The 24716-nt window shown below is 33.9% G+C and overlaps 1 protein-coding gene across 2 annotated transcripts in view; it reads right to left on the minus strand.

The window, feature by feature from the left end:
- Positions 1–24716, minus strand: part of KIFAP3 (kinesin associated protein 3) — a 165755-nt gene that overhangs the window by 49901 nt on the left and 91138 nt on the right. For both annotated transcript variants that reach the window (XM_004425053.2, XM_087437843.1), the window contains exons 11-17: positions 21899–21999; positions 14467–14575; positions 13093–13205; positions 12517–12682; positions 11788–11913; positions 6875–6973; positions 704–789 (exon numbers count right to left, since the gene is read on the minus strand). In XM_004425053.2, the coding sequence (XP_004425110.1) occupies positions 704–789; positions 6875–6973; positions 11788–11913; positions 12517–12682; positions 13093–13205; positions 14467–14575; positions 21899–21999 (800 nt within the window). The remainder of the gene's footprint in view (positions 1–703; positions 790–6874; positions 6974–11787; positions 11914–12516; positions 12683–13092; positions 13206–14466; positions 14576–21898; positions 22000–24716) is intronic.

A 24716-nucleotide genomic window follows, 5' to 3' on the forward strand; every position in this document is an offset into this window, starting at 1 on the left:
AGCAACTTACAAAACAAGTCTATGTATGTAACAAAAATTATCAAAGAACTGAAAAAATAATTGATATAAGATTTGATTTATTAAAAAAATTTAATGGCCAAACTGCAAAGGTGAATGTGTTGAGTTTTGGCAGAAATCTTCATCAAACTTTCTACTCCTAAGCAATAATTTCTCTGAAATACAAGTGATTCTGAGACAACATGTAGACCAGACCTAAAACTCTGAATATGTATAAAATCTCTTTAAGGAACCTATACAAAAGTTGAAAGCCAGGTGCCAGCCCGGTGGCGTAGTGCTTAAGTTTGGCGCACTCTGCTTTGGGGGCCCAGTTCAGATCCCCGCCGCAGACCTACACTACTTGTCAGTGGCCATGCTGTGATGGTGACGCACATACAAAATAGAGGAAGACTGGTACAGATGTTAGCTCAGGGCCACTCTTCCTCAAGCAAAAAGATGAAGACTGGCGAGAGGTGTTAGCTCAGAGACACTCTTCCTCACCAAAAAAAAAAAAAAAAAAAGCTGAAAGCCAAAGATCTTAATAATGTTATTTAAAAAGTGAATTTAGTAACATTGTATTTTTTGAGCTTTACCAAAATACAAATTTGTGTTTACATTGAAAGCAAAATTCTAAATAGGTGTTCAATGTCCTGTTTCCCCCAAAATGAAGATTATTATACTTTGTGTAAGAAGAAAAATTACTTACCGCTATAATATCTAAAGTATTATCACAGACCTTTCGGATTTCATTATTTTTATCATGCATCAGATCTATGAGATATGCTGGAGCTTCTGAATATAAGTGGTTAAAGATATGAACTGTCTTTGAAACTGAGGCCACTCAATCATATTTAGAAAATCCTGCATTTCTCTAAATTCAAATACTAACTTAAAATTTAACTTCAAATTTTAAAATAAAATCATTAACACAAGATGACCAGAAACACTTAATATTTCAGTTGTTTAAAAAACAGGGATAATAAGGATAAGAAAAAAAGGAAAAAAAACTAGATAAAAATGAGTAAGGAAAATAGAGCCAGTAAATCACAGAAAGTAAAAGGGCATATTTTTGAAAATCATGAAAATAACTGAAGAGGGAGCTCCAGAGCTTCCTAGCTATAAGAACTTTCTTGATTGATCTGGCCCTCCTAAAAGTTCAGGAAAATTAATTTCACACAAAAAGAGCAACAGAAAAGAATCACAGACCAATTCCATATATGGTTATTATAAGAAAGAGAGAACATAGGACATTTTCACATAAAGATGAAAACTGCAACCTAATATTTCAAAAAGAGATAAAAGAATTTAAGAAAACAATAGAATATATATGAAAGAACAAAATAAATCAGAATTAGAAAACTCAGAGAAATAAAATAATTCAGGAAAGAACCAAAAATAAAAGTAAAAATAATTCAGATACATAAAACTAAATTTATAGTAACATAAGAGTAAATAAAAACAACAGATAAAACTAAGAGAAATAGAAAGTAAAAACGAAGAAAATTTGTAAAATTAAAACATAAAAGAGATTAAAAAAAAAGATTAGAAAATGACAAACATTAAAGATAGGCAAAGAAGATCCAACATAATAGAAATTCCAAAGAAGACAACCAAAACAATAGAACAGAACAAACACTAAAAAGTATAACTGAAGAAAACTTTTCTGAAATTAAAAAAAAAAAGACAAAATTACATACTAAAAGAGCACATTTGCATACTTGGAAAAATCGAGCAAGGATACTGAATGCCAAGTCAAATTCTAATAAAACTACTTGGCTTTAAAGAAACAGAAACATTCCTTTGGTTTTCCTGGCAAGAAGATCGAGCCACTTATAAGAGAAAAAGTAAATTGTCATCAGACTTTATGATAGATACCAATAACTAGTAGACTACAGACTTCTCACTGGCAGCAATTCAGGCCAGAAGACAGTGGAAAAATACCTTCAAATTGCTGAAGGAAATAACTGGTGATCTGGAAATCCATATTCTGCTAAATTATTATTAAAGAGGACAAACTAGTTATTTCCAAATGCAGATATATTTTATTATTCATTGATATTCAGTAAGCAGTATAAGAGAATGAAATTCATTATGAAAGAAAATCAACTCTGAGAAATACAGGAATGGAATTCAAGAAAAAATAGTAGAGGAGGAAATGGGTCAACATATTGTAAACCTTAAATAAGCACTGGTTTTTAAAAGGTATTAATTAAAATAATAATTAACTTTAAAATGTTACAAAAATGTTATAAACATGAGGTGAAATTATTATACTAAATAGCAAATAACATGGAAGATGGAAGTAGAGACGTTAGACTTACAAGGTTAGATATATTCCTTTAGAACTTGGTGATAATGTTGAAATTTGAGTTTAACTCCCAAAAGAAAAGAAATGCAACGTGTAAATAACAAATAAATAGGGAGAAAAGGAAGAACAAAGAAAAATCAATAAAGAAACCTCAATGAATCTAAAAGAGGCAGTGAGGAAAGAGAAAGTTATGATCTCCAATACTTACAGTCTGTCTTGGTCAAAAATGTATTGGAAACAGAGGCCACAAGTTTCTATGACGAAACTCGAGCATGTGTACAAGCAAATCACATTCTTTGTAGCACTGATTATAATGCTGAAAAAATTTTTATCAAGTTTCATAGCAAGTGGCAAAGACAGACGTTAACCCAGATCTTCTACTTGCCAGTGCTACTTACTAGTTTTGGGGGGAAAAGAAAGGATATATTTAAAATGCAGAAAAATGTTTCTGTGTACCCTCCGAAATTCATTTAAAAAAAAAAAACTGAAAAGAATATGGTGTTTATTTCCTCTTTTCTCCCCTGGAATGTAAGTTCCATTAGGGTAAGGACTTTATCTATTTTGTTCACAGAGTTTCCCCAGCTCTGGGAACATAAAAGGTGCTCAATAAATTGTTATTTAATGAATAAATAAATGAGACCTACTCTACATACTCTACGTGATTTTTGTGAGAATAAAATAACAATAAAATTCTTAGGAACACCTTAGAAATTCTCAGGGGAATCTAAAAGGATCTAGCCAAATTTGGGTTATTTTATTTCTCATATTGCAATTGTTGCAATTATATGAAAATTCATTATTACCATAGCATTAGTTCTTAGTTCTAGGTTCTCAAATCCTGAGTTGTGTTGAGAGCCATTTTTAATATTCCACACATCTTAATATAAATCATATATTTACCTAAAATAAGTCTATACCAGTCATCTCAAATGTCAAGTTTCTCTCATTCTGTTTAAAATTATATCAAATAATATTGATCAAATTTTCTAATTTAAAAAATGGGAAAAAGAAATGATTTCTTGTCTAATAAATCTTTAAAATATTTAAATACATTGGTTTTGTAGAGTAAATCACAATAAAATACTTAAAATTTTGGAGAAATATTTTATTAATAATTTTTAATGGCCAGCCCTGGTGGTCTAGATTCGGTGTTCTCACTGCCTCAGCCCAGGTTTGTTTCCCGGTCAGGGAACTACACCACCCGTCTGTCAGTTGTCATACTGTGGCGGCTGCGTGTTGCTGTGATGCTGAAAGCTATGCCACTGGTATTTCAAATACCAGCAGGGTCACCCATGGTGGACACGTTTTAGAGGAGCTTTCAGACTAAGACAGACTAGGAAGAAGGACCTGGCCACCAACTTATGAAAAAACTGGCCATGAAAGCCCTGTGAATAGCAGCAGAGCACTGTCTGACGTAGCGCTGAAAGGTAAGAGGCTGGCTCAAAAAGACCGGCCAGGGTTCTGCTCTGCTGTACACAGGGTTGCTAGGAGTCAACTCAATGGCATTAACAACAAATTTTTATTTATTTATTTATTTTTGGTGAGGAAGACTGGTCCTGAGCTAATATCTGTTGCCTATCTTCCTCTTTTTGCTTGAGGAAGATTGTTGCTGAGCTAACATCTATGCCAATCTTCCTCTATTTTTGTATGTGGGACCCTGCCACAGCATGGCTTGATGAGCAGTGTGTAGGTCCATGCCTGGGATCTGAACCCGCAAACCCTGGGCCGCCGAAGCTGAGCGCGGGAAGCTAACCACTATGCCACTGGGCCAGCCCCAATTTTTGAACATCAAAACATTTGGGAAAAAGCACTCAGCGATCTTTATCTAATCTTAAGACATGGAGGAAAGCATCAGCTCTAAGTAGTATTCCTTGATGCTTTTGTAAAAATTTTAATCCAGCAGATGTTTTATATCCCATTCTCACCATTATCAACATGTTATATTCTTCAGAATAACTATTTAAGAAGCATTGACTTCAGGTTCAATAGTTTAACAAAATCTGAACTTTGGAGAAAATGAAAATAAATGTATACTGAGAAGAAAAATCAAATGGAATTTGTCTTAATACTGTCAGCTTTGATAATAAGGTACTGAGAGCGCATTTGAAACAGAAAGATCAGAGCAGAGACAGTAACACTTATTCACTATGTGCCAGGCACTCAGTAGGTACTTTAAACATGTCATTCATCTTTAGTCCTCAGAAAAAACCCTATGATATGCAAACAAAGGTTATCTTTCAAAAAAGTTACCTAGGAAAGCTATACTTTCATTTTAATGTTTTCTAATATGTGTTTCTTATAGTGTGTTCTGTAGTTACATAAGTATTCCATATATAAACTACCCTTTTAGAGACTCTCAACCCAGAAAAGCATATTAAAGATCCTAGGACCCTGTAAGCAAGAAAACCTATTTAATTCAGGGTTTCCCAAAATCATTTATTACAAAACCTTTTTTCATTAATCAACTATTAATACTAAAGGAATATGTTCCATGGAACACAGCCAGGAAAAGTTGATTTGTTGCAATGATGTTAACATGGCTCAAAAGTGTATTTGGAATTTATCTTCCTGGGAGAGTTAGTTTATATGCCACATTTAAAAAAATATTTATTACTTTATGATAAAAGGAGATCTCTCAATGTAGCTGATAAGGTAAAAAGTATTTGCATTTTGATAGCCCATATCAAAATGGACATTTCTCAAGTAGACTTGTTATTCATCAGTCTTGACTCTTGGATACTTCTTATGGTTCCAGAAATTAAACTTGTCCTCAAAAGCAAGGCAGTTTTCCTCCAAAGATGATACTTAAAGCATGTGTCATTGGCTTTGAATGTTACACCAGCAGAGTTTCAAAATGTTTTGAGCAATGGTCCATCATCATTGAAAAAAAAGTCTCCCAAGGTATTAATTTTAAAAGGGCAGTAACCATTTAGATACATGAGTTCATTGACTAAACAAGTACTAACCACATGCCAGGTACTATGTTAAGTTTTGGGTATAGATAAAAATGAGGAAGACAAAGCCAGTCCTTGAGCTTGAGGAGCTCAAAATTTTCTGGTAGATAAAGGCATATAAATACATAATTTAAAGTACTTTATTAGAGGTGAAAATAAATTACTCTTACAGGGAAGGAGGGAGGAACAGGATTAGCAAAGCTTAACTGAGAAGATGGCTTATAAACTTTTCTCTTGATGAGTTGAAAGCTGTCAGGTAAAAAAAGGTGAGAAACACATTTGAGGTTGATAAAGCACACAAAGAGGCAGTAAGTGATGACAAGGTAGGTCATATCTGATAAATGAGAAATTTGGTGTGCTAAGAGAAAATTATGTATTGTAAGGTTATAGGGGAAATTTTTGGAATACAGGTTAAGATCAGGTTTTGAAGAGCTATGTATGCTAAGCAAAACAATTTAGATTTTTCACATGGGTAATGAAGGATTTTATGCAGTAGAGTTCAAAAGCAGAATTTTTTTTGTATACAACCAGGCAGACCATCACAATTAAAAAAAAACAAAGCCACAAAGATTCAGCTTAGATACCACTTCCACTGCCAGTCTTTCATGACATCCCCAGACTTGGTTATATACCCTCTCCTTTGCCCTATACACATATCTTTATGACATTGATCACACTGGATTATAATTTTATATTTCTTATTTACTTATCTATCTCTCCAACTAGACTATAAACTCCTTGTGGACAGTAACTGACTTTTTTTTTATATATCCAGCACTTAAAACAGTGTCTGTTAGATGGTCAGCACTTGATAAGTGTTTGCAGAATAAATGAATGATTAATTATGTGTAGTAAAAGAGATAGCAGACACAAAAATTTCAGCTATGAGACTGGGTGGATGATACTATTATTACCCACTATGAATACAAAAGGTAGACTGTTTTTCAGGGAAAGATGTTGGCAATATTGAGTACCCTTTTGGATACAATAGTGACAAATTACCATTTACTGTGTATCTCTGTGTATTGGGAACTATTATAGGCACTTAAAATCCATTAGTAGTTATAACAATCCTATAAGATAGGTGGTTGTCTTTTTATTTTAATAATATTATGGCCATTTTATAGATTCAAGATTGTATGCTCAAAGAGGTTAAGTAACTTATTCAAGGTCCTACAGCTTATAAGTGGTAAAAGGTAATTTAAAATTAGGGCTATCTGATTATAATGCTCTTTAGGCTACACCATACTATGCCACTTTAGGCAGGTGGAAGACAGGTGGCAGTTAGCAACAAATGCCTGGGACTCAAGAAAGAGGTTTTGAAGATATTTAATAGTTAGCATATAGTTGGTAGCTGAAGTCATGGGAATAGATGTGTTTTCCCATGTAGAGAGAATAGAGTAAGATTAAAAGAAGACTAAGGATAGCCCTAGGAACATCTGATATTTATGTTAATAGAGAAGGAAGTTCTGATATATGTATGTTGCTCTCTAAACTTATTTCAACACTTGATATTTTCTAGATTATTTGAACATTTGTAAGAAAAAATACCTAAAGATACACCTTTTCTGAATATGTGAAATGTCATTATCTATTGTAAACACTGAAAGGATACGTGTTTCCTTGATTATGACATCTCTTGTGGCTTGATGGAAAACCATCTGGTAGAAGACATAAATTATCTGACACACAAATTCATCATCTTCTTGTTGAGCTGAAAGAAAAGACAAAACTTCAAATGAAAGAATACTATATTTATATACCAAATTGAACAACAGTGAGAGGAAAACCGGAGAATGAGAAAAACTAAAAGTGTCAAGGAGCCAGGTAAAAGGACAATTAGTTTAAATTATTACAATATATGGGTGGCATATATCATTTATGTCTTAAGTGTTTTTTCTAAATTACATGATGATGATCAGTGAGGAAATTTCATAATATTTTTCAGAAGTTTTAGTAAATTTGGTTGTAGTTAAACTAAACAGGTTAAATTACTTTAAAATACAAAGATAGAAAATAAGATTTTGAAAAAGAGAAATTATATCATCTCTGAGCTTAAACCAGACTATCCTAGAATGTTTGTCTCAAAAGATTAGGTTGTACTTAGGAAGAACTGAGGAACAAAATTGGTTTAAGGGAATAGTAATAGTGCTTCTCTGTAATTTTCACTATATTTTGCCACCAGGTATAAAGAAATTGATTAAATTACCACCATTATTTATTTATTTTGGTCCATCATAAGAATTCTTCAAACAATTCTACTTTGTGAAATAAATCTGGTTCTATTTTGTCTCTTTAATGTTGACTTCACATGAGAAAAACAGTTCTTAAAAATATTCTAAGTTTTTGGTAGAAATTAGACTATTAGAAACAGGTATTTTTCTTTGTTGAATAATATTAATGAAATTAAACTTTACTTACTGGCATGAAATATAAGGTATTTTAGTTTCAATCTAATTAATTATAATAGTAAAAAAGAATTTTATGTTTTATGCTAATTAATAAATTTTTAATATCAAACAAAATACTTTAACAGAATAGCTGATGTCCACTGATTAATATGTAATGGCAAAAGCAAACACTTACAGAAATCTAATTTTTAGGTACTGGTTATAAAATTTGATTTACCAATAGTTAGTTTGCTATCAACTCTTGGCAACAGTTCCATATCTGTTAGACACAGATTTACAAGTCAACAGAGCATCCAACTAGTTGTGTGGAATAAATTGTGGGCCCCTTAAACTCCAATCTATTCCAAATGATTTCCCTCACTAAGTTGCCAAAGTACCACTAATTAAAATTAAATTAAAATTCTATTAATTACTCTTTGGTATACAGTGTTCTCTCACTTATCCCGGGGGGTTTTAATCTTGAAAATTCATATATTTCTTAAAAAGAGCAGTATACAGCCTCTGCCTGTGATAACCTCATGTCAGAGTGAGAAAACATCAAAACATAGTAAAACCCTCTGAGCTAGTTCTATCAGCTTGCTTTATACTTATCTCAGCTTTCTCAATCACAATCAATGTGGGACAGTAATTCAAAGACAAGAGGCCATTTTCTTTCAACTTTCTCCAGCTCACCACAAAATCTTCATTCTCACTCTGCCAACTACATTGTCTTCACTTTCACCTCCCAACTATCTAGTCTCTCTTTTAATTATTTCGAATCTGAAAACTCCTGGCTATGAGAAGGGTGTGCTGAAGTAAATACATATATAGTATGTGTAGGAATACTTCAAACATGGAAGAATTATCTCTAGATGACCTATTAAAATGCATTATATTAAAATGCATTATATTAGCCGGCCTCGTGGCTTAGCGGTTAAGTGCGCGCGCTCCGCTGCTGGCAGCCTGGGTTCGGATCCCGGGTGCACACCTACGCACCGCTTCTCCAGCCATGCTGAGGCCGCGTCCCACATACAGCAACTAGAAGGATGTGCAGCTATGACATACAACTATCTACTGGGGCTTTGGGGAGAAAAAATAAATAAATAAAATATTTGGGGCCAGCCCCGTGGCTTAGTGGTTAAGTGCGCGCGCTCCGCTGCTGGCGGCCCGGGTTTGGATCCCGGGCGCGCACCGACGTACCGCTTCTCCAGCCATGCTGAGGCCGCGTCCCACATACAGCAACTAGAACGATGTGCAGCTATGACATACAACTATCTACTGGGGCTTTGGGGGGAAAAATAAATAAATAAAATCTTTAAAATGCATTATATTAAAGAACTTACAAATCAAACTTTCAAAAATTCAAAAGAGAGAAATGGGCAAAAGATTTAGCCACCTCACTAATATTAGCCATATCTAAAAGGCCAATAAACACAAACAGGTACTCAATTTCACTAGTCATTAGGGAAATACAAATTAAAACTACAATGAAACACCACAGGAAAGGCTACAATTAAAGAGACTGACAATGCCCAGATATGGTGGTGATACAGAACCACTGGAACATCTGTACATTGCTGGTAGGACTGAAAATTGGCACAACTACTTTGGAAAACAGTGGCATTATTTACTAAAACCCAATATATGCTACTCTATGACCCAATAATTCTACTCCTAGGTATGTGTCTAATAGAAATGAGTACATATGTTCACCAAATGATAGGTTAAGTATGTTCATAGGAGCATTACATTCATGCGTTGCTTAACGACAGGGATACGTTTTGAGAAATGCATCATTAGACAATTTCATCATTGTGAGAACATTGTGAGAACAAGATTGTACTTACACAAACCTAGATGGTATAGCCTACTACACACCTAGGCTATACAGAACTAATCTTAAGGGACCACCACCATACATGCGGTCCATCGTTGGCTGAAATGTCATTATGCGGCACATGACTATTTATAATAGCCCTTTTCCTTAAAAAAAATAAAGAAAAGAAAACCACCCTACCTATCCATCAATAGTAAAAAGGAAAAATAGTGGTATATTTACACAGCAATGAAAAGGAACAAACTTCTGTATACAACATAGATGAATCTTACATTTATAATGTAGGGCAAAAGAAACTAGATTCTATTTACATAAAGTTCAAAAGCAAGCAAAATTAATCTATGGGTTATAAAAGAAAAGATCGAAACTACTTTGGAGAGGGTGATAATGACTGGGAGGTGGCAGAAAAGGGACTTCTGGAGTGCTGGTAATGTTTTATTTTCTTATGTGAATGGGAATAACATGGGTGTGCTCACTTTGAAAATTCATTGAGCCATATACTTATAATCTGTATATTTTTCTTTATGTATATTTCAAAAAAGTCTATTAAAAATAATACAAAATGTATAAATATTATACGTAGTATAGGAAAGACTGAGATTAGAGTGTCTTTTTAGGTTTCTCATATTAGCATCTTTAACTTTCTACTACAACTACTTTTTTTTTTTTTTTTGGTGAGGAAGATTGGCCCTAAGCTAACATCTGTTGCCAATCTTCCTTTTTTTGCTTGAGGAAGATTGCCCCTGAGCTAATGTATGTGCCAGTAGTCCTCCATTTTTTTTAATGTGAGACACTGCCAGAGCATGGCTCAATGAGCGGTGCGCAGGTCCACACCTGGGATCTGAACCTGCCCCTATACTACAGCTACCTTTAATTTATAATATCTGCTATGGACTGAATTGCATCCCTCCAAAATTCATATGTTGAAGCCCTAACTCCAAATGTGACTATATTTGGAGATAAGGCTCTAAGGAAGTAATTAAGGATAAATGAGGTCCTAAGGTGGAGTCCTGATCCCATAAGATTAGTATCTTTATAAGAAGACATGCCAGGGCCGGCCCCGTGGCTTAGTGGTTAAGTGAGCGCGCTCCACTGCTGGCGACCTGGGTTCGGATCCCGGGCTCGCACTGACGTGCTGCTTCTCCGGCCATGCTGAGGCCGCGTCCCACATACAGCAACTAGAAGGATGTGCAGCTATGACACACAACTATCTACTGGGGCTTTGGGGGGAAAAAATAAATAAAAATAAAAAAAATCTTTAAAAAAAAAAAAAAAAAAGAAGACATGCCAGAGGGCTTGCACTCCCTCACGCACACTCTCTCTTTCTCTCTCTCTCTGCTATGTGAGGATGTAAGGACACTTTCTCTTTCTCTCTCTGCCATGGTAGCCTTCTACAAGCCAGGAAGAAAGATCTCACCAGGAACCAAATCAGCTGGCACCTTGATTTTGGACTTCCCAGCCTCCAGAACTGTGAGAAAATAAATTTCTGTTGTTTAAGCCACCAGTCTGTGGTATTTTGTTATGGCAGCCTAAACAGACTAACACAAGGTCCAGAGAACTTGGCCCTAATAGAATAACATTAGATTCAGATAAATTTTGTACACAATATGGAGAACAATGAACCCTGGCCCCTTAAGAACAATACAAATGTAAGGGGAAGACTCTAACTAGGCCTCTACTATCCAATATTGTAACCATAAGCCATTGTGGCTAATTAAATTAAAAAATAAATAAAATTAAAAATTCAAGGTCTCAGTCCCAACAGCAATATTTCAAGTACTCAATAGCCACATGCATTGGACAATGAAGATAAAGAATACTTTTTTTATTGCAGAAAGTTTAGAGGACAATACTATGTCTGGATCTAGGAGGGAATATGATGCTTAGAATTAGCTTCCTAATGAACTTTCTGATTACAAATCAAGATATTAAAAAAAGGCTTTGTATAAGATAAGAGATCCAATTCAACCAACACAAAGCTGAGCAGAAAGAAGAAATGATAGAATATTAGTTGTTCAAGACTGATGAGAGGAACAGTATCTGTAAAATTGGTCTTGAATTGCTTTATAGCAACATTCTTACCTTTGCAACCTGAAGCTCTTTGATATTACTCTATTGAATCCCAGTAAGAGGTATATTTAATTCATTTTTCTTAACTATATAATTTAAGTTGCTATCAGATGATTAATGTAACAAGATAAATATTTCATGATTGTAGACTCTATTTTATCTTTAAAAATTTAAACTAATAACTTGTTTATATATTAGCATAAAAATAAAGTAAGATAAATTATAATTTACCATTCAGCAATTCAATGAGTGCAGGGATTATCCCAGATTTGGCTAGCAATGCAGCACAAGAATCATCCATAGATACAGTTCCAATCATTATAACCACTTCTAAAACAAGGTCATCTTCTGCAGCACCTAGTAAAGTCAAATCACAGAAAGTTTTCATTGAAAGGTCCTGATCCAAATCCTTTTATATTACCAAAATTTCAACACACAGAAAAGATACTGAAAGCTATTAAATCAGTTCTTATGAATCCTTAACATGCTTAAAAATTTGTCCTTTTTCCAAATTTCCATGTTCACTGATGACAGTTAGTGGTGGTGAGGGAGGGCAGTAGAGAAATCAAAATGAGTTTTTGAAAATACAAATGAATGCCAATGTAAACACAGAAAATAGAAGTCTCATTGAATGCTTCAAAGAACTCTGTGAATGCATGTGTACACATGTGTAGAGGGGGATGGTATTTGGTAATTTTTAAAAGGCAGGATAAAAAAATAAGCAAGAAGGCAAGATAGGGAAGGAAAACTAATATTAAGAAAATATATTGTTAGGAAAAGGAGTACATACATATAAGAGGAGAAAGAAACTAGAACTTGAGCTAGAACTAGAGGTGTGGGAAGAAAATGTGTTTCCTATACAACAATGGTCACAAAATACTGCTCTAGCAGCCTTATTTGGAACAGAAAGAAATAATGATTATGCAACAGAAAGAAATAACTTAATGATTATGTACAGACCTGGTTTTAGTTTATCCTTGAGGTACGGAACCAACTTGTATTCCTTAAGAACCAATTCCCAGTCTAAGTCTGGAATGGTCAAATTCGCAAGCGTTCCTAAACATTCAATCACAAACTCCTCCTCTTCATCATTAGAGATCTGGGCTGCAAGGTCCCCAACATAATCCTGAATAAAATAGAATTTTAATACAAATTTAAAATATGATTTCTGCAGAAGAACTAATCTAGTAATTTAACCCATAGGAGGAAAAAATAAGTATCAAATATGATTCTCTTGTTTTTAATAATCTTGAGCTAAATTGCAAAGGGAGCTTATGGTGAACTGGTTTAAGGCAAGAAAACTGGAATGAGGGTGGAAGTGTTAGGGGTATGGATCATAAAACAAAAACAACGTTAAAACTTAGGTTGAGATTTCTAGGAGCTAACTTAGAAGGAAGTTGATAACAGAAGAGCCAACCTGGATAGTGAGTTAATATTTGACGAGAGATCAGTAAGAGTTATATTACCAAATGCAGCACTTTGACACTTCAATTCTTAGGCTATTTTAATAGACAGAAAGCCAAAAACTATACTTACAATAAACAAATTTTTAGTCGGTCCATCGTGCTGGGAAATGTTCCTAATCATTTTCATCAACAATGGATCCTTGAATTTCAGAGCCCTCTTCATGAGCATCTTCAGCCCATTTCCTGATAGAGAAAAAGAAAATTTCCCCAATAAAATTAAGATTCACTTAAGTTTAATGATTGTTTGTTTATAGTTCTCAAAAAATCCCAATTTACATATAGTAAAATGCATAAATTTTCAGTACAATAGATTTATTTTGATAAATGTATGCTCCTGTGTAATTCATACCCATATCAAGGTATAGAATATTTTCATTTACTCCAGACAGTTCCCTTGTGCTCCTTCCCAGTCAATCCTATTCCCCAAACACAATCACTTTTCTTCTTTTCTCCTCCTTTTCCTATTCTTCCTCTTTTTCTTTTCCTTCTCTTTCTTCTTTTTAAACAGAGATTAGTATTGCCTGTTCTAGAATTTCACATAAATGGAATCACACAGTATGTGCTCTTTTGTGTATGGAATATGTACCACAGATTTTTAAAATATACTTTTTGACCCATAGAAATTGTACTTCTAGGAATTTATCCTAAGAATATTAAAAATGGAAATGTGGAAAGAGTCAGAGAAAAGAAAATTACTGTGGCATTGTTTATAACAGAAGAGAAGTGGCAACAAACTAAATATTCAAAACAGCAGATTAAATTTGGGAAATCCTTTAATGAATTATTTTGCAGCTATTGGCAATTATGTTTTATAAAAGCATTTAATCACATAAAACGATATTCAAGATATTATTAATTTCAAAAAACAGGTCACCAGATATAGAGAAAAGAACCCCATTTGAATTTAAAAATATACAGAAGCATTGCACCAAAATTTTTACCTGTGATTATCTCTGGATAGTGGAAGTTAAATTTTAATTTTTTTCTACTTGCTCATTTGTACTTTTTATAACAAACACATATAACTTTTCAAATAAGAAAAAACTATTGAGCAGACTCTGAAATAAAATGCATGACAAGCCATTTACAAAGATATTATAGAAATAAATACCTGATACATTTGTATTGTATCATCCTACATTGTAACAGATTGCTTTGCATATAAAAAGTTTCGTTTCATCTAGAAAATGTTTTTAAATATTAAATTCCAATTAAAGGTAACTGACCTTGGTTTATAAAATGTTATTGAAAGGTAAGTGTTTCTACTCATGATGTAAGAATATCCCGAGTCTATCTGACCTTTAAGGATTATAGCCATTATTTTAAAAACTATTTAAAAATGATTTATATAGCTACTATAATTCTTAATTCCTTATTAACTATTTTCTATCACATGCCAATTGCTATATGATAGATGTTATCTATGAGGCTCAAAGGCACTAACCTTCACAGATAAGCTGTACATTCCTCTTGTTAGCAGCAAGATTAATGCAGAAAGAAATGAGTTCCAAGTCAATTCGTTCATCCGAACATTCAAAGAGCATCTTCATTAACTAGCAAGGAGAACAGGGCATATTTTACTCAAAATAACACAAAAACCAGAAGCAGTATTTTATCACAACGTGTTTGAAAATAATATAACACAATTACATTTTTAACACATAGAAGTGGTAGGCTCCACTACTGAATAACTGAATGAATAAATGGTTAATGAACAACTAGGCGCTCAGCATTAAATATAAACTTCCAAGTACAGTGGAGAATACAAGAGAAATAGATAAAGCCTTTGTATTTAAGGAATTTAAAATATTGTGTGGAAGTAGAGCTTTCTGAGCAAAGAAAATAACCTGTACAAAGGTTACAAGGCAGGAAAGAACATGATTTTCTAAAGAACTAAAGGAAGGCAAGCATAGTCGGAGTGAGGGAAACAGTGTTGAGAGATAAGAAGGTAAAAGCCAGATTATGCAGGGTCTTGAAGTACATGTTAAGGATTTGGGGCTTCATCCTAAGGATAATGAGAAGCCATTAAAGGCTTCTAAATAAGGTGAGTATCAGCATAAGATTTGTATTTCAAAAAGATCTGGCCAGTGTAGAAAACAGACTGAAACAAGGTAAGAAAATGTGGGAAAACCATCTAGGAGGCTAGAGGAAAAGTCCAGGTAAAATGATGGCTGCCTGGACTAGGTAGGACAGTAGGGATAGAGATAAAAGAATGGATTAGAGATATATTTAGGAAAGAAAATCAAAATTGGATTTAATAACTGACTAGATGTTGGGGTTAAGAGAGAGGAAGTGTCAAAGATGACTCCCAGGTTTCTGCCCTGAGCAACAACATGGATGGTAGTGCTAATATTTACCAAAAAAGAGAAACTAGAGTAGGAGAAAACTTTAAGGAAAAGACAGTGATTTTGGTTTTAGATGTGTTAAGTTTAAGCTGCCTTATGTGATAGTCTAGTGCAGATATTCAGTAAAAGTTATAAATGCAAGCCTGAGTTTAGAAGAAATGTTTGGACTGGAGGTATAATTTTAGGAATTATCATACGTGGTTGATAACTGAAGCTGTAGGCTGCATCCAATCATTTGGGCATGGTATAAAATAAGAAAAGAATTCTATTTAATGATAAGAGAAAGCTAAGGATGGTCTGAGAAGCAGCAGACAGAAAAGTAGAAAGGAAAAGGTAGGCTACTTATACCATTTAGCGGTAATCCACATTTATCATGACGAGAGATAGTTGCTATAATAAAGGAGAAATGAACAAACTTTATGCTATAGTTTTGCAAAGCTAGTCTTCTATTATTGGTAAATCAACAAATTAACTTACTGTATATTATGTAAAGATATTTTTCTCTAAGTCAAATTGATAACATATGGACGTCAATCCTAAAATTTATAATCTAAAAATTTCTTATGTTTTATCTCAGGGCAATACCTTTTTAGATCAACACGCCTTTGCGAATCCAGCACAGTGCCTTATACATAGGAAGTGAATAATAACTATTTGTTGACTGGTTAGACCCTATTCCATTAAATCTTGTTTTGATTATTTTCTATGTTAGTTCTAGATAACTTTTATGTTTTAGAAAGGATATATGGTCAATACACAAAAATCACGCAAAAATCAATCTTATTTCTACGTGCTATGAAAAACTGGAAACCAAAATTAAAAACACAAATCCACTCACAACTGCTCCAAAAAATTAAAATGCTTAGGTATAATTCTAACAAAACTATATCATATATATATAAATCACCATACGCTGAAAACTACAGAACACTAGAGCAGATCAATGGTTGGCATGTATCATGCCTTTTCCCAGAGGGCAGCTCTTTAACCACAAATGTTGCTGCTAATGGAACCTTTGGGTAAAGAATCATTAACACTTAATAATGTTACAGAATAAAAAAATTCTATGGCAAAAATAAAATAATCTTATTTTAATTTATTGGGTATACATTTAACAGATTTTGCTTTTCTATATATTAACTGTGAATAAAAATTAAATTACAAATTAATAAAAATGTAGGTGACAATCTCCTAATTAATGTAAGTAGTATGTTTTTCATACTCTAATTAAAAACCTGTTATAGATTTCCTCCAAATTTTCCTGATACAAGAAGGTTTTTTTGTGTGTGTGAGGAAGATCAGCCCTGAGCTAACATCTGCCAATCCTCCTCTTTTTTTTGCTGAGGAAGACTGGCCCTGGGCTAACATCCGTGCCCATCTTCTTCCACTTTATATGGGACGCCGCCACAGCATGGCTTGACAAGCGGTGCGTCGGTGCGCACCCGGGATCCGAACGGTGAACCCTGGGCCGCCGCAGCGGAGCGTGTGCACTTAACCGCTTGCGCCACCGGGCCGGCCCCAAGAAGCTTTTTTATAATAATGAAAATCTGTTACATCAAAAAAATGCTTTAAGAAGGCAAAATATCTGTTGCTATTTACTTGAAATTAACCTGATAGTACAAAAATTGCCCTTAAAAATGAGGTTACAGGTGATTTGTTTAGAAGCCAAGGTTTTTTTTTTTTTTTTTCTGGTAATTTTCATGTTAAATCCTGTGGTGAAATAATCAGGAGCTAGATTTTTAAAAAATAACGCATGGTTGGAAACCTTATCCAACCCCCAACCCCCAAAATCAAGAGAAATTAGGACTAAATGTGAATGAAATGTATCATGATACAGAATTAGTTTTTCATAATAAGAAAGGGAAACACTTCAATTTTAATTAAAGCATTCACATTTTAAAATAATAGTTTAGTTCAAACTTCACAAGCAACATTATGTCTTTAATTTGATTGTTACCCATGGCACTTCAAAAGTGAGTGCAATTGCTGACATCTAGGAAATATTAAAACTAGATTTGTTCTGTTTTAACTATGTCCATTGTCATCTTTTACTAATTTAACAGGAAGGCACTAAAAGGACTTCAGCCTGTGCAATGAAGAGGCAATAGTGTTCAATCAGACAAGTCCCATATTGAGTATCAGATACCAAAGACCCACGACTGAAATCACTGTGTCTAGACTCTCTGGCACCTGACTTCACTTATTTACCAGTGACCAGGGGCCAACCCCCACAGCTTTCTGTATTCACATACACCTCTACCACCCCCATCCCCCTACCCAAACATCTTTGAATGATTATGGCAGAACTTTGCATGCCTCAGGAATCTCTTCTGACTGGCTACTCCCTAACTCCGCTGTTTGAAGTGATGCTCTGGTTTCTGAACTTCAGTAGATAATGGCAGGCAGGAGCAAAGGAGGCTGTCAGAAAGGACGTTTACCAGCATTCAGCTAAAAAGAAGCATGTAGATCAAAGAGGGGCCAAATAGGACAACTTTGGTGGAAAACACGTGGATCACCATGAAGATTCTTGCACACTGTTCTAGGGTAAAATATTGAATAACACTATGACATCATTACCTAACCATGTACTTTGATTGGCCATTCTATTACCAATAAATACTTTTATAAGCATCTGGATGGCATTTGCACCTATTTAAACAAAACATGCATCTTAGAGGTCTAAATAACAATGAACTGTTAATGTGTACTTTTAACTATTATTAGAATACAACCATTAACTCCTGGTTATCCCCAAGTATCCTTATCTGACACAATTCACCCACTGAGACCATTAAGATTATATATAAAGAAAGATTTGCCACGGCCCCCAAATTTTGCAGAATAGTGAGATCATAGGGGAAAAAAATTAGAATATATTAGATAATTAGAGGCAATAGTGTACAAAAGAAGCAAAGCAATATAATATTGGGAGAGATTATGAGGCATGTTGAATATATAATCACCTACTCTGAATGTTAAATAATTTACAAAACTGAACTGCAATCTTATAGATTTATCCTATAAAACACATATAAGAAAGGCAGTATTTAAATTGGACTATGAATGGGTCCAAAGTAAGGAGAAAGATTTGATATGTTACTAATAGTACCTTACTTTTGTATAGTGTTTTACAGTTTATAAAGCTCCTTTACATATATGTCTAATGTAATCAAAGAATATGACCATACTCCACATTCTTTTTCATCATTGAAATGAATATGAATGACTAATGAACCACTGCTTTCCTACTTTCAAAGTTATTTTAGGCTTCCCATTTGAAAAATTCATTTGCAATACTTGACGATCTTTACTAAACAAAAATTAACGTGCATAAGTTCAAAGTGAACCGAGTATTACATTAACTCTAAGATATTCCAAACCCCAGATATGGCTTTATTTAATAAGTAGGTTAATCAGTTGCTGTCACAAATGAGTTTAAAGCTTTACTAGTATTATAAATATTACTTCAAGTAGTCAATACCTCTGAAAGGAGTATCTTTTTAATTCCTGAAAGAAGCCTGGAAAGTTCAATTTAATCCCAGATTTGCTTTCCACGATTCTTTTATTTTACAAAGAACTTGGCACTGGGTGGCAATCAAACCACATCAACCTTTCCCTAAATGTGTCAAAATTGAGCCCTATAAAGTACAAGTTATAGGCTGGATAGTACTTTAGGAACAAATATATTCTAGGATATCATTTGGTTTCTCAAAATATGACCTCATACTAAAAAGATTCAGGCTGTTTACAACATAATTTGGTAACATAACCTCACTATACCTACAAGAGTTGAACTTTTAAAAAGAAAAATTACAAAACAAAAAAATGTTGACCACTGAATAAGTTTTGGAAGATTGTGTTCATGGAATACAGATCATAAAATGTTCTGAAACCCCCAACTGTAGAAATGTTCGACGTTAGAAAATTATCTGGCAAGAAAACACACATGAACATTGTTCTTGAAAAGGTCTGGAAGAATTTTCTACACACAAAGTTTTCAACTACAATAACAATATCTCAAAAGCAACCTAAACAGCCTCTTATTTCTGATTCGTTACCTAAAATAAACTTTCATATTTTATGTCTGAGATTATAAATTCTAAAAGAAAAGAACAACTCCAAATTCAAAATTCAACAAGTTTTCTATTCCTTTTTACTTTACATTTATTTCTTTTTTATTTAATGTTATTTTCTTTAAAATCTAATCTGGATAAAAACAGTGAATCTATGTAAGAATATTGTTCTTTTTTGGCTGCTTTCCCATTCATATCCTGTAGTCAATGAAATTCTGACACCAAATCGGGTTGGAAAAGGAACACTCTTTGAAACTGCAAAGCAGAAACCCTTGGAACATATGGAGTGAGACTGTAGTAAATCACCTGTAATCTCTCTTTGACATGGCTACTCTTTTATTGAAAACTTGTTTGACAAAGGGTTTGATTACACTTCGCATTGACTACAGTCTGACATGCATTATCTCTATAAGAAGCCCTGCCTTGTTAGATAAGATATGCTGTATATCCTTTGAAGGATGTCTATTTCCTATAAACAAGCATAATTAGTTTATCCCCTGATATAAAAGGCTAAGAAATTATCCTTAAGAGTTTACCAGTTTTTTAATTGCATGAAGATACAGTGTTAAAATTCTGGAATAGCAAATTCAGTTTTAGAACTGTCTTACTAATTTGAGATGAACAGAAGGATTGTCAATAAGAATTAAGAAAAAAAGAGAAATTATGTTCTTTTTTTTACTACATATTAATTATTTTTCAAGTAATATACATTTAATAACTTATCTTAGGCTAACAAGCAATTGCTAGTAGGAGTCTTAAGAGGAATTACTTTAATAAGTATGACTTACTATTCATATTCCTCTAAAAGTGTTCTTAAAAGTGTGTTATTTTTATTGTATATTATACATCCTGCAATTTTGCTTTTTCTATTTAGAAAACCATTTTATTAAAAAATGACATAATATTAAAGATCAGCCCAATCAGGGTACCAATCATCAGATATTCAAATTAGTGCAGCTCAGTTTAGTAAATATTAATAGGACAATAGTGATTCTATGAACGTAAATTCCCTAAAAGTAAAATCATATATGTATAGAATCTCTACCCTTATAATGTTACTAGTCCATGTAAAAAAAAAAAAATCACTAAACTCCTTCAAGACAAATAGATCTAACATAAAATGTCAAGCAACTGAGTCATAGCAAAATGCTTTCTTGAGAACAGTGCTATAAAAATAAAAGAATGTTGATGAAGCTTTTTCCCATCAGAGAATGCAAAGCATTTAAAACCATAAACAAAATTAAAAGGCAAATGACAAAGTTGGGAAATGTTTATAATATGACAGAGTTAAAAGAGTTATTATATATATAGATTTTCTTATTAATCCTAAAAATATTAACATCCCAATGAAAAACTTGGCAAGGGACAAGAATGAATAATTTATAACATAATATGAATAAACATGAAAAAAAAGTTCAACCTCAGCAATATTTACGCAAATGCAAATAAAAACAAATACAGATGGGGCCGGCCCAGTGGCGCAAGCGGTTAAGTGCGCACACTCCGCTGAGGCGGCCCGGGGTTCGCTGGTTCAGATCCCGGGCACGCACCGACGCACCGCTTGTCAAGCCATACTGTGGCAGCGTCCCATATAAAGTGGAGGAAGATGGGCACGGATGTTAGCCCAGGGCCAGTCTTCCTCAGCAAAAAAGAGGAGGATTGGCAGATGTTAGCTCAGAGCTGATATTCCTCAAAAAAAAAAACAAAAACAAATACAGACACTCTATTTTAAGTGTCATCATTTCATTTGCTCACATACTGTTTTTATGTGATATATTGGGAAAAAACTAAACCTACAATTTAACAATATTTAAATTATGGTTCATTTATGAAATAGAATATTATACAACTATCAGCAATATTTTTTGAAGAACATTCAATGACATGGGGGAATACTTATGACCTATTAAGTAAATAAAGCAATACATAATTACATATAGTATAAAAATCCCAACATATTATTATTATTTTTTTTTATTTTTGTGAGGAAGATCAGCCCTAGCTAACATCTGCCAATCCTCCTCTTTTTGCTGAGGAAGACTGGCTCTGGGCTAACATCCATGCCCATCTTCCTCCACTTTATATGGGATGCCTGCCACAGCATGGCCTGACAAGTGGTGCATTGGTGCGTGCCCAGGATCCGAACTGGCAAACCCCGGGCTGCCGCAGTGGAGCACGCACACTTAACCGCTTGCGCCACCAGGCCGGCCCCCCAATATATTATTTTTTAACTATGTAGAAAGAATTGTACCAAAATGTTAAATGGTTATCTCTGGGTTTTAGATAAGAGAAAGCTATTTTTATTTTTATACTGTCCTGTACTTTCCAGATTTTCTATAACAAATTTATATTATTTTTAAGAAGGAATTTTTTAACAAAAAGGATATCTGGCAAATCAAGAGAAGAAAGTGAAACATACATATTTTTTGCCTTTTTTAAAACCACTTAAACCACTTACCTGTGGTATGCAGTCAGTGTATGCAAACATTGATTTAAAGCGGTCATCCATGCTTATGTGGTAAAGAACACACATTGCTATTTGTTTGTAGTTTTCATTGCCTGGGAATAAGAAATCATGGATATGGTGATATATTATATATATAATATATATATTATTAATTATTTTGGTATAACACACTCGAATTAATGCATTAAAACTTTTAAAGTACGGAATCAAATCCTTATATAACCCTAATTTAGAAACTTTTCGAGCTCCATATTATAATTCCAAAGTATGGAGCACATTATTTGTGAAATATCACTAATTTCCAAGGGATAATGTGTACTTCACAAGGTATATTTTTGAAAAAAAAAATTAACCACAAACCTAAGAATTAATCATTTTCAGTAGCCCACTATAAAATAGATTGGGTCATTGCCCTCCCTACCCTTAATGTTTTTATCAAAATATGTGATTAACACAGTTCATTGACAGTGATGATGTATATGAAATACTAAACAAAAAAGTTTAACTCCTATGAATCAGAAAATGCAAAAATAATCTAAATGATAAAAGAAGTAGAACAGTATTTGTAACATTAAAAGAAATACATGACTATAAAGGCTATAAACTAAACATAGTTTAAGGACTGTCTCAGGACTTCTGAGGTAAGTTTACTCTAGTTTTAAACACCTTGAACCTGAAAAAAGAAAAGTGAATAATATATCATAGATTTGAAAAATAAAATGAGACTTTAATGTGTCATGTAATCCTTCCACCTGCTTTCAGATAGACCATATTTTAAGGACCTATTTATGATCTCAAAGTCAGTGGCAAAACTAGAGCTAGGAAAGTTGTTTAGCTTAAAAGTTTTACCCGCGGGCCGGCCCCGTGGCTTGGCGGTTAAGTGCACGTGCTACGCTGCTGGCGGCCCGGGGTTCGGATCCCGGGCGCACACCGACGCACTGCTTCTCCGGCCATGCTGAGGCTGCGTCCCACATACAGCAACTAGAAGGTTGTGCAACTATGACATACAACTATCTACTGGGGCTTTGGGGGAAAAAATAAATAAATAAAAATTAAAAAAAAAAAATAAATAAAAGTTTTATCCAAAAACCAATATCCTTTCAGAAAATTCTAGGCTTATGTGAAATCCTTGAAGATACTTAGAGTTAAAAAAAAAAAATCAAACACGTAGTGAATTTAGTTGATAAATAACATATCAACAGAATTTTAAATACATTTTAACATGGAGGATAAATTCAGCACCTTTATCCTTTGTCTACCATAGCACAAAATTATTAAAATACTTTGTGTATTTTTAAATACTGTTTTTATATTCTCAGTGAATTTTTTCATATACTAGACATATCTTTTTAAGGTGGTTAGAAATTTTTAGAGGACATAAACTTTGGTATTCTCACAGGACTCAGAATAGCACATGGAAGTTTCTCAATAAATATCTGCTGACTGATTCTATTTTTAATATTTAAACAGCATGGTGACTGTAGTCAACAATATTGTACTGTATATTTGAAAGTTGCTAGGAGTAGATCTTAGAAGTTTTCACCACACACACAAAAGAAATAACTGTGTGAGGTGATGGATGTGTTAACTAACCTTACTGTGGTAATCATTTTGTAATATATACATACATCAAATCATTAAGTTGTACACCTTAAACTTACATAATGTTATATGTCAATTAGATATCAATAAATCTGGGAAAAGAGCAGTGTTGATATAAAAAGATATATGAAAAACATCAGAGGCTAAAACCGAAGAAATAAGCACATTCAGTCAAAGACAGAAATTACTGGTTCTTTAAGAACTTCAGATTTGAGACAGAAGTGTTTTAAGGAGTTTCAAGGGTCTTTTACAAGTAAGTAAAAAAATATAGTAACCCTCTATCTCTAGCTCCTTATTTTCCTGAGGTTATATGTTAAATAAAAATATATCATGTGGTAAGGAAGAACAAAGCGAATCTTCAAAACAATGTATCAAATAAATATTATCATCCCTATGTTTCAGATGAGGAACCTAACGCTTAGAGAAAAATAAATACTTGCCACACAGCCTTACAAGTGGTTTTTACAAGTGGTTATTGTAAGTGGTAAGTAAGATATTATTGTTTTGTCGTTAGTGCCCTTGAGTCACTTCTGACCCCTAGTGACCCTGTGGAAGGCAGAGCAGAACCCTGATCAGTCTTTTTGCACCATCCTCTCATCTTCTGGCCTATAACAGACAATGCTCCGTTGTTATTCAGAAGGTTTTCATGGCCAATTTTTTCAGAAGTGAGTAGCCAGGTCCTTCTTCCTAGTCTGTCTTAGTCTGGAGGCTCTGCTGAAACCTGTCCACCACGGGCGACCCTGCTGGTATGTGAAATACTGGTGGCATGGCTTTCAGCATCACAGCAACATGCAGCCACCACAGTATGACAACTGACAGACAGGTGGTGTGGCTTCCTGACTGGAAAATGAACCTGGCCTTGGCGGTAAGAACACTGAATCTTAACCACTAGACCACCAAAGATACTATTATCATGTATAAAAGACTAATATACACTGACACATGATAGAATAAAATATGTTTTTAAAAATTCAGACTTTTGCATCTTTTAAAATTGTTTGGCTAAAGCCTATTTCCTATGGCTTTCAATATCAATGTAAAAATGACTCCTTGGGGGCCGGCCCGGTGGCATAGTGGTTAAGTTCATGCGTTCCGCTTCAGTGGCCCTGGGTTGGCAGGTTCAGATCCCGGTGCGGGCCTACACACCACTTATCAAGCAATGCTGTGGCGGGTGTCCCACATATAAAGTAGAAGAGGATGGGCACGG

Source organism: Ceratotherium simum, chromosome 2 (genome assembly GCF_057802395.1).
Source record: "Ceratotherium simum simum isolate JZ-2026a chromosome 2, ASM5780239v1, whole genome shotgun sequence".
Lineage (NCBI taxonomy): Eukaryota > Metazoa > Chordata > Mammalia > Perissodactyla > Rhinocerotidae > Ceratotherium > Ceratotherium simum.